The sequence below is a fragment of the Perca fluviatilis genome, chromosome 22, assembly GCF_010015445.1.
Source record: "Perca fluviatilis chromosome 22, GENO_Pfluv_1.0, whole genome shotgun sequence".
Classification (NCBI taxonomy): Eukaryota; Metazoa; Chordata; class Actinopteri; order Perciformes; family Percidae; genus Perca; species Perca fluviatilis.
In genome coordinates, this window is record NC_053133.1 from 10,049,077 (window position 1) to 10,061,095 (window position 12,019).

A 12,019-nucleotide genomic window follows, 5' to 3' on the forward strand; every position below is an offset into this window, starting at 1 on the left:
TCAGTGTAATTATCAGAATGATGTGATATTTGGAGTGCTGCTTGTGTAAACAGGAAGTACGCTATTTTCTTTTTAAAAAAAACAAACAGAATAATTCCACTTTTATGTTTTATATGAGAGCTGTCTTTATTATTTATAATTACTTGCAGGCTGCTAAAAGTGAAGTTTCGGCTGTTAATTATCCCTAATAAATTATTATGGCTTTGTAAAAAGGAATCTGAGGAATATATGCAACCAGCAGCCATTTCTTCTCTTACTAGAACCTTAAGGTAAGAAACAGCTGGATGTCCAAAAGTGTAACAGCGAATCGATCCTCCACATCAAGCTCATCCTACCCCTGTCAGACATGTTCTTCCCACAATTCCTGCCTGGCTCCCACTGACTGCAAATCAAAGCCCTAAATTCAACACCTCATTCCCATTCACACTCCTACACCACCTTCCTTTGTAAATCTCTTACTCCTTGGCTTACTCACCTCACCCATAATTCTCTTCACATTCCACTATACGTCTCTTTATTGGAAACCCATTCACATCTGGTGTTATTCAACCTTGACGTCGCCACCCTCTAATTCAACTTAACTGTCCCTGTTTAGCCTCCACATCGCTGTTGCCACGAGGAAGAAAAGGAGGCCAACTACTGCTGGGAAAAAAATAGACTGAGAGACGAGCTGCCATCACTTGTCCTGCCCTTCAACTCTTGGTACAACAGAGAGGAGGAGGGAGGGGCGGCAGCAGAGAGGAGTTAAAGAGAGAGGGATGAGGAGAGATTTGATCGCTTGCCCAGGTCTGTCACTCCCAGAGGGACGAGCCCTGACCATGTAAGCAGATGGCAGGTTCTTTTGTGTGTGTGTGTGTGTGTGTGTGTGTGTGTGTGTGTGTGTGTGTGTGTGTGTGTGTGCGCGCGCGTGTGTGCAGCCATTCATGTGACAGACCGTAGTTATCTCAGCGGAGTGTGACTGGTTTACAGCCTCGACAGCTGTATGGGACAATACTGTCACTTCCCACCAAGTTGTTTTTGAACTTGGGTGTCAAACTGAGGTGGAGGGCGGCAACGTGAACCTAAAAATTCACGTATCTAAAAACGATGGGTTCCTCCATGACAAATTACATTGAACAAAAAAAAAAAAAGCACACGTCTAAAATTGAGGTCTTCGCAACATCCGCCCTGATGTAACACTAATACAAGTCAGAGAGTGTGAAAATGAAGAGTACACTGATGCTTACATAAATCTGTTACCGTCAAATTGAATTTCACACTTCTTATACACCGGCCCCCAGAGCTACATCAGCTTTATGAGTAGACAAAGCACTGCAATCAGCATCTGACAGCTCCAAATGTGTGTCAATAAGAAAATGTGTAGGTGCTCTGAAGAAAGAGCGTTCACCTCCTTTGATCTTAAATTGAAGTCTTGATCTCACATCTGTGCTTTATCTGGTTATCAAAGTGATCTTGTGCTATAACTGGGCTAGAAAAACAGAAAATACATTATTCCAGTTATGATGACAAATGTCAGGCTCGCACACACCAAATAAAATGTTTGCTGTGAAATCAATTTATTTCAATTGAATCACAACGATTGGTGGATTTGCTTGCAGGGGCGGATTGAATCTAAGGTTTTATTTTGGTTAAAGTTCAACTTTGGTGAACTTAAATAAGACCTTAACTGGACGGATAGGTAATCTGTACATCTAAATGAAGCCAGGAGGCTTACCATAAATCTTCTGGATGCCCAGCAGGTCGTCCATGGGCAGTTTGAAGTTGTCAGTGTCCATGTACTGGTAGAAAGGAGCCATGATGGCCGTGGGGTCATTGGAGTGTTCGAGGCCCAGCGCGTGGCCGAGCTCGTGGACCGCCACCAGGAACAAATCGTTACCTAGAAACAGAAAGGGACAGGAGGGACAGAGAAAACGAGAGAGCAGTCGGTTATTGCTTTGCTCCACTGTAAATGAGTTTGTAGCACTTTATATATCGCTCACAAGTAGCACCTGTTCTGGTTGGCAGTGCCAGTGTGGTTCCTTCAAAATAAAGTTTTGTACTGCCTGATTTAAATAAACAGGGAAACGTTTCGGGTTAGTTCATGATTTGACAATAAAATGTACGTTCCTCGCTATAATATGTATCCAAACATATGTGAATGTGTGTCTGTGAGCATAGCTAATCCACGATTTATGCAATTTATGAGTGGATTATGGACACTTATGGAAAATATTACACAGGCTTATACACGTACACATTCATATATGCACACACACAGACACACAGACACACACACAGAGCACAGAAAATCCAGCGTTCTGTAATTAGTCTGGAGCTGTGGTAAGCCGATGACTACACTTGGTTGACCTTTTGACTCCGAAGCCCTCTGTGGCTGACAGCCAAGCACCAACCCAATCCCAACTGTATTAGCCTTGGATATTTGGGATTTAAAGCCGCCCCTCCATGTCCCATTCAAGTTCTTCAACTTACGTCACTGGCAACCAAAACAACAACAACAAAAACCACTCCTCTGTGATGTTTTGCCAATTTGTCGGATCCAACTCATAAAGAAACTCTTCATCATTGTTGAGAAACACATGGGTATACAATTAGGGTTAGACTGCTATGTCTTATATATAATTTATAATAGTACACTGGCTGTCTGTGGGAAGCTATTAATGTGATTCCAAGGATGTCTCAGAATAAATGTACTCTTTCATGAATAAAACGTTATGGAAAACTGTGAAGGCATTAAAATCATAAAGACACTCAACCGTGGTAAAAAAAAAAATAGGGCTTTTTCCAATAGGAATTTTTTATTGAACTGGTCAAATGTTTTGAACAATATCTAAAAGTCCTCTATTTCAAGGTTTGCTCCTCCGATGCTCTCCCCGCTGCCATCTCTCTTCAGTTTTACCTTTCCCTCGCTTTCTTATCACACTGAGAGACTCAACGGGAATGAAATAGAGCATCACTTATTCATTGCAATTCCTATTGGCGTGAGGCACTTATCTGCTGCAAATCTGTCACATGAATAACGCATCAACAGATAAAAACAGTGATCCAGATCACTTCTTAGCAGGTACAGTAAAATGCTTAGGATTTACGGGCCAGACTACCACAGAGAAATGGCCTATTTTGATATTTGACTGTATAAATGTCAGCGAGTCTTTAATAAGGTTGATGTAAAGGACTTCATTGCACGGGTGTAAAAGGACAGACGGACTGAAAAAGCACTACTCTTCAGCCAAAGTCTTCCAATGAAAGTAGATGGCTTGTAAAAGTACAGAAACTGAGGCAAAATGTATGTAAGCTTGTAATATTGAAGTGTCTGGCGATAAGAGTTTATAGCAAATAAAGAGAGGCGCAGAAGAGAAGGGAGATAACGGGAAGAGAGAAAGGGCTCAGTGAATTAGTAAGGACTAACAGTGTGCAATGAAGCAGTTTTAAACATCAAAATAGCATTGTCAAATTAATTGTGGTACAGATGCTAGTGCAATTATTGTACAGAAATGTGATAACTGGTAGATTTAATTTTTTATCTTTATGGTAGACATGTCTGTCAACACATTCAACTACAGAAGCATTCCCTGAAGGAAAATGTGTGTAGTGCTGTGTAGGGCTGAACGATTAATCGCATTTGCAATAATACTGCGATATGTTAAAACTCGATTTCCTAATCGCAAAGGCTGCGATTTGGTCACGTGACTCGCGAGAGCAAATCAGTCAGAAAGCATCAACTTGGCATGCTAACGCTACACCGTACCTTGAGCAGATTTCTGTCATTCAAACGAGTTGTAGTTTAAAACTTTTACAGCCATTTTAATAAAGTGAAGGGTTTTATTCGGGCTCGAGTCCATACATGCAGTTACATGCAGTTAATGGATACAGGCACGCAGAACTGAAGGCTCGGTTAGCAACGATTAGCTAGTCCTGATTAGTGGTTAGCTCCAGTTAGCTAGTTCCGTTATAAAGATATGGAGTGGAGGAGCTGCCACTGAGGGGGGTAACAACCAGACTCTGATAAATGACGTTCGGGGAGCTTTCACAGCAGCGTGGCCACGTTGTTTCTACGGTTTTATTAATACAGTTAATCCCACGGCAAGAACACCAGCGGCATGCTACTACTAACGTAACGATAGCGTAACTCTCTGTCTCTGAGTGCAACGTTGACGCCGTCATGCACGCGGCACGCAACTTCATGAGGGGGAGGGGCTGGAGGCAGCTCCTCTGTGTGCGCTGTAAAAAAAAAAATACACTGTTTTTTTTATTTTATATTATATTATATTTATATATATATATATATATATATATATATACACACACACACACACATATATGGTGTATTTTTTTATGGCCAGCGCACATATACATATATATATATATATACATACACACACACATATATATACACACATATACATATATATACACACATATACATATATATACACACATATACATATATATACACACATATACATATATACACATATACACATATATATATATATATATATATATATATATACATATATATATATATATATATATATATATATATATATATATATATATATATATATATATATATATATATATATATATATACACACTTATTTAACTGTTTAGTAAAGTTCTAAGACCGTATTTAAAAAGTGCAATCCACATGTTTACATATGTTTTTTACAGTAAATAATAATTAAATAATCTAAGTACTACTAAGTTTGGTAAAGCCACATATTTGTTTTTATTTTTCTGCGATCTGCACTTTAGTTTGTGCGATTTGTTTCAGACTTTCATTTGAATGTTTACACCAGGCTTGGTCAGTGCTCAATATACTACTGTGATTGAAGTAGTTAAATAAAAGATTCATATTCATATACATTCATGCATCACCTAATTTCATCATCACATACAGGCCTGGCCTCCAGGAAAGAACACTGTTTAATCTATCTAATCGTGTGTTGTTTATACTATACAATGATGTATTGCTTGTCTTTGTTGAATAATACAGAAGACAAAGAGCTTAAAAAATAATCGCATATTATCACAATATTGGTGAAAAGAAAAAAAAAAAATTAAGATTATTAGATTACATTATTATTATTAGATTATTAGATTATGGCGCATCACGATGCGTGATGCGCCATAATCTAATTGCGATTTTTTATTTTTTATTTATCCAATCGTATCGAATCATTGCCAGGATAATCGTAGTCGAACTGAATCGTGAGAACAGTGAAGACTCACACCCCTACATATCAGTGTGCAAAATTGAGCATTCCGAGATTTTAATTTGAGTTTCTAGTGTATACAATTGCTAAGCTGTACGTACAATAGGACTAAAAGGCCTCCATAGTTTTAATGCACTATGCAACTCATAATAACTCAGAACTGTACACGTCATCATAGTGAGTTTACACAGTTCGACAGTGTGTTTGGAATGTGAATGGTGTTCATTCCGCTGTGTTATGCTGTAATCACAAATGGACTGCCATAGATTTTAATGCATAACAAATAATACCTTTAATGAATGTTATCAATAAGATAAATCATAGCACCCATCTACAAATAAATATGCATTATTTGGGATATGAATCGTTTTGGTATCATTAAACCATAGAAGCCAAATATATATATATTTTTTTTAAAGAAATAACTCATTAAATATGCAGACAAATGCAGTAGGAGTACATGAGAGCTGAACCAGTGCAGGTCCTGCTACTACAAATGCTCTGGTCACATCAGCTGCACGAGGAAAGTGATGGACTTTCCGTCCGTCTTGTTCTTTCACTCAATCTTGAGTCAGCCTTTCTGCCTCCCAGGGCCATTTAATGTTAGTGTTGTCACTTTGCTTCTGTTGGTTATGTAAGTCACGCTGTGGTGGACAGGGACGTCCTGTGCGTCCCCGGGGCCACAAACACAGCCGAGGAGGTTTATACTGCCTGGCTAATTATCAGCTGGATGGACGGTGTATCCAGAGCCTACACAGGGGATGGTAGAGAGTGGAGAGAGATGTATGAGGTAGAGGTGTAACGATGCATCCATCTGGATCGATGCATCGATTCAGTCCTTAATGATCCAATATTATCGATACAAAGTTTAAAATATCAACACATATTGTCATCTTCAGGATGCGCCTTTATTTTGAAATTCCCACTCAATTTTTGTTCTTTTTATTAAACAGGGTAGTTCGTTTTTAATTTGAATGTCTGAAAGAGCTTAGTAATGAAATTGTCAAATCACATTTTAGTTGCTTTTTGTAAATATATACAGTATAAATGGAACAGATTGTGTTAAACAGGCTCATGGTATCGTCTCGTATCGGTCGCAGTCCCCTGAATTGAATCAAATCGACATGGCATCGTATCAGACTTTGTGACATCGGCAAATATTGTATTGCTGATTTACATCCCTAGTATGAGGCAGACAGCGAAGGATGAAAGAGACAAAGAGGTAACACGAGGGAATAGTGTACAAGAGGAGAAAAGAAGCAAGATGAAGGCGAGAGACAAAGTTACGGGAGGGAGGAAGAGGTGAGTGGGAGACAAGGACACAAAAGGGTAGATAAATAAAGAGATATAAAAGGCGAGGTAAAATGAAAAGAAAGGGCATTTGGAGTGATACAACGCATGAGGAAAAAGTGGGGGAAAACACAGGATGATAAAGAGAAGGGGAAAAACTAAGGAGAGGAAAATGATAAGGCTCAGGACTATTTGTTATCGTGAGATGTTCCAATGTTCCTGCAATCACATCCGATGGAGATGATAAATTACACAACTGTAACCTTTGACCCTGGCATTTGTAACATCACCTTCCTGCCAGTGGCTGTATCTCAGAAAATAAAGCGAGAGGGCTTCAACAGCAGGATACATTTAAAGAAAACAATGCCAGAAGATGTAATACATTACTAAGCTGCGCAAGGCTTATGTGATAACCCACTTGAGGGCAACACTTTTTTTGTAAGTGGGAGGAAAAATTTTTAGCATACTATCACTCATCATTCTCATCTATGCCATGTGTAGGGCTGGGCGATATGGAGAAAATCAAATATCACGATAATTTTGACCAAATACATCGATATCGATGCTGCAACGATATTAGTTGTGGTAGTGTTGACTATTGGTGCTTTCACAAAATATTTTCAACAATGAGATTTTCTATAAATAATCATCAGTAATGTGGGTATAATGACTAAGTGGGCAAAGGCAAATAATAGAACAGTTACAACAATCTGGTAAGTTCAGAAAATAACATCACTTTACTGTAACGCAGCCTTTAAAACCAGGAAAAGACAACACTTATGCCATATTATGATATTACGATATCCAAAATCTAAGACGATATCTAGTCTCCTATCACGATATCGATATAATATCGATATATTGCCCAGCTCTAGCCATGTGCTGGTTTGAGCAAGAATTTAGCATAATAAGAAGGCATCCAAAGAAACTATTGCAATCATAAAAGCGACATATGATGTAAAAAATAAATAAATCCAGAGACCCGTTAAATTAAGTTTTTCCCCATGTTAAGTGGGCAATGATCATAGTGGCAGCCTGTGGCAGCAGTCTGCTGACTCTCTCCTCAGGGTAGGTCAAGGTTGCTGCTAATGAGATAGTGCAGCCAAGAAGAAGAAAAAAAAAAAACAGAAAAATAAAGAAGGGAAGATAAAGTGGAAGAGGTGGAGGAGGAGAGTCACTGGAGATTTATGATGAGAAGTAGCTCTCCCTGTCTTTCCCCACAGGTTTGCAGTAAAGTAAACAGGGGTTGTGATTAGAAACCAGAAACCTCTACCTGTTATTTCTCCATAATTGACTGGCTCCCTGTACATGCCACTGCTGCTACAGCCCATCTGCTGGCTGGAGGCACATGTGACACGGGAATACCGAGTTTCAGACATAAACACACAGAGACAAACACACGCCCGCCCACAAATCAGATATGGGGCCTTGGACACCGTTGTTCAATTGCAATAATAGCTCTGGTTGTCAGCGCAGGCCTCCGGGGGCCTGTAACCCTCTCTGCTTCCTTACTGTTTAACTAAGCGCCCGTGGTTCACTCAATACATGTCACCTGATGTCAGCTAAAAGCATGGCTGTCCACTTGTTGGCTTCTGTATTCTTCAGTTTTGTCCTCAGCTTTTGGATGCTCATAATTTGTCCAAATTACCAGGGCTATAAAGCGATACATTTTTTTCTCTCCAGTCAGGGGAAGCTTTCGAAAAACACAACAACCCCTGAGACATTAAAGCTGTGTTCAGACAGGGAAACGGCGATATTGTGACTTGCAGCAGGGTGGTGTGGCGGTGTGGGAGTGTCACTTTAATCATTTCTGTGTGATGTCCTGTCGTGTTCTTTAACCCCCTTTACAGATCACGACGTTCACCACTGCACTTGAATGCAGCAGCATTATTTCACTGAGAAAGAGAGAAAGAAAAGAGACCGACTGACTGTGCTTTGTTGTTTGGCAAACATTCAGCTGTTACACAAACCTAGGCAGCTTTTTTTGTTTTTTTTACCCTCATAGTGTTTCAAAACTTTCTTGTGGCAGCGATAGAAGCAGAGAGAGAGAGAGTAGTTTCCTGTACGGTACTCCCTCACCGCCTCAAAACTGACTGACCTGAAGTCTGATCGCTGGTTGTGTTTCTCAAAAAAATGGAGGAACTCGGAGTAGAGCCGCTGCTCCTTTGTCTCAAAAGGAGCCAGTTGAAGTAGTTTGGGCATCTGGTAAAGATGCTCCCTAGGCGCCTCCCTAGGGAGGTCACCCGGCACGTCCAGCTGGGGAGGAGGCCTCGGGGAAAACCCAGGACTAGGTGGGGGGGGGGGGATTATATCTCCAACCTGGCCCTGGGATCCTCCAGTCGGAGCTGGTTAACGTGGCTCGGGAAAGGGAAGTTTGCCACGACCGTGACCCGACCCCGGATAAGCAGACGAAGATGGATGGATCAACTTTTCGGGTTTTCTCCGGCTCCCACCTGCAACAGCCCCTGCCACCCCCCACTGCAGACTAAACACACAACCGCGTTTTTTACGTCTTGAACTAGCGAAAGCCCACAAACAAAGCTATAACAACCTCCTATTGTTCAGATGAGGATGCCCAGCAGAGACTGACCATTATTATTATTATTTTTTTTTTTTTTTTGGGGGCTTTTCCCTTTATTACATAGAGACAGTGGCTAGACATGAAAGAGGGAGAGAGATGGGGGATGACGCGCAGCAGAGGGCAGCAGGTCGGATTCCAACCCGCGCCACTGCAGGACTCAGCCAACATGGGGTGAACGCTCTTACTGGGTGAGCCAGAGGCCGCCCCGAGACGGAGCTGCCACTACTGTCAGTGCTGTTGTTTTTTCCGTCCAAGTCTAAGCAAGCATAGGCACTCTCTCGGTCCCAGAGGACCTAAAAAGTTTCCCATTGTTCAGCTCCCACAACTCCCTGGGGGGCTGACAATGCATTTTCAGGAATGGTCCTGGAAAACCTTGCGCTACATGGTCAAGTGAATACAAAAAGGGGTTAATAGTACCGCTTTATGGGCAGAGGTTACTAACCTCTTTTTCTGATGTTCCCCCACAGCCTTGTGAGAGGAAATAATCCTATTTCACAGAAGCGCCGATACAAATCTTTCATTTGTGTCAAAGTACTGTTGATGCAGAACCTCAGTAACATTGAATAGAAGGGGTCACACCTTATCTAAGACAATTCAAACGTGAAAATTGCTCAGCCAGCTTTAATTAAAAGATGGTTTTAAAAAAGCTCAGATGTGAAGTAAGATGGTGACGCTGCCGTTACTGTAGGTGCTTCACTGTCCCCGACACTGGCTGAGCGCTCAACAGCGGAGAGCAGGAAAAGGAAAAGGAAGGAAATCCGCGGTTATCCACTAGCTGAGGTGAAGTTCACAACACTGACACTGGATGTTTTTTTTCTCTGAGCTGGTATGTCATCAGAAATCAGAGCAAACTTCATCCTGAAGGAAGCTGGAGATATGTAAAGTGAGAAGGAAAAGAACGAAAAAGTGCAGAGAGGCAGCGGTGAGAGCACGGCCGTCCAGGAGTGCTGTGTTGTACTGACACGCTGCCAGAGAATCTCAGCCCAGTGGTTCAGTGCCTGGCTCAGAGGGCCCTGGGCACACACAGCTCGGCTGGCTGTCAAAACACAGCTGTGTGGCCGACTTGACAGAGTGACCATTGTGAAGAATGCAGCCAAAGTACAATGGCTGCATTCTGCTCGATTCACTTTCACACTGCTGTCTGCTTCCAGCATACCCTCACAAGACAAAACAGAAACACACAGTGTGCCATTTGGTGCATTTCACCAAATCAACTTACAGGACTAAAGATAGACACTTTATTTATCCCCGGAAGGAAATTCATGTCACAGCAGAAGTACACAAAACGAAAAACACTGAACAAACAAAAGTGCAGGAAATCAACACCAAGGTTTTCACATGTGAAATTCCAGGAACCAAGTTGGAGTCCAAATGTCATTCCTTTCTGGTTTAACGCGGGCATCATTTTAGATTAAAACGTTGTTAGTAGATAATGTATTTGCCCTGCCACCAATACTACAAATAAAGATGGAATACTCCATCTAATGTGATAGAAAGAGTGATAAATTGTTAAAGTTCCCTGAAATCCCATTGCTTCACACCAAAGTTATTACTATTTGACCTTTTCTGTGTATCATGTTTGATATTTGAAAAATACCAGTGATGACTAGGGTTGGGTACAGAGAGCCGGGGCTAATATGGCACCGGTGCCTTAACGGGACGTCCAACAGTCTGCAGCTGCTGTTGTCAGAAAAACATCACAGACGGTGCGTTTACTTGAAACTCGCCTCGTCAGCCTCGTGGTGCATTCAAGTTATTGGAAAATGTTCCCATCTGGTGGTTGTTTTTGTCATTTAGCAGCAATTTACTGGTGAAATAAGTTATATTGTTATTACATTACAAACACGCCACTGTAAGCTAGGGATGACTGATCTGATAATGACTCAAACAGCTGGATCATATGTCTGTGACCATCGGGCCGATGTAGTCAATCAAATTTGATGTTGTATGATTATACGTGCACATGCAACAAACATGTCAGCTTCTTGTAGAATTTATAAATAAATAACAGTTCAGTAAATGTATATCTGTTCTGAAGATTATCCAGCAGGACAGGTTGTCAGCTGCCACATACTCAGCCGAGCAGAGCCTACCAGTTTTTTAATGGTAGCGAAGTGATACAGTTTTTCACCATCCTGGTATGTTGGAGCCAGAAATGACCATAATTGGACAAAAGGGCAGAGCTGGACCATTCTGTATTGTTTCAATGGCGCAAAACACTAAAGAGGGTAAGTCGCCTGGCATGAGTCATCCATTGCAGACATTTTTAGGCGAAAATTTATTAATTTTGCGTGAAAACACACAGTCAGAGGGTCATGACGTTTAGCCACGCCTTGAAGCATGCCCTGATTTATAATCAATTTTTAAAAAAAGGGGACTTACAAAATGAACATAATGCTGTATTGAAAAAGACTTGTAAGTAGTGATTAAGACCATAAACTCATTTGAAAATGTTTACTGAGGTAATAAATCAAATGAGAAGTAGGGTCATTTCCCCATAGACTTCTATAAAAACAGGCTTCTTTTTTGGAGCCTGTGGAGTCGCCCCCTGCTGGAAATGAGATAGAATGACGGTTTAAGGCACTTTCGCATTGGCTTCACTTTTCAGGCCCGGAAGTTGCAGCTTGATCGGTACTCGGAATCAGCCGATACCCAAAGCCAATCGGTGCATCCCTACGGTTAGCGGTCAACAACGCAGTGTAAGTGTCAGTGTCAGTGCCATGCACTATCCATTAAACAACACTATCCCTATACAGTCTGTTGCTCCACTTGCTTTCTCCCCTTCCCTCTTCTTCTATCCCTTCCCTATTTGCCGGCCCTCTCTCTCTATGTTCCCCTCGCTCTAGGCTGTTGACATTGGTTGAGCAACACTTGTGCTGTTGAATCTATTACACTTAATTCTCACAAGCTTGTCAGAGAACAAACCCCTGGC

At 41.2% G+C, this 12,019-nt stretch overlaps 1 protein-coding gene across 2 annotated transcripts in view; it reads right to left on the bottom strand.

The window, feature by feature from the left end:
• LOC120552479 (matrix metalloproteinase-16-like) overlaps positions 1-12,019 on the bottom strand; it is a 92,066-nt gene that overhangs the window by 29,749 nt on the left and 50,298 nt on the right. For both annotated transcript variants that reach the window (XM_039790576.1, XM_039790577.1), the window contains one exon: positions 1,715-1,876. In XM_039790576.1, the coding sequence (XP_039646510.1) occupies positions 1,715-1,876 (162 nt within the window). The remainder of the gene's footprint in view (positions 1-1,714; positions 1,877-12,019) is intronic.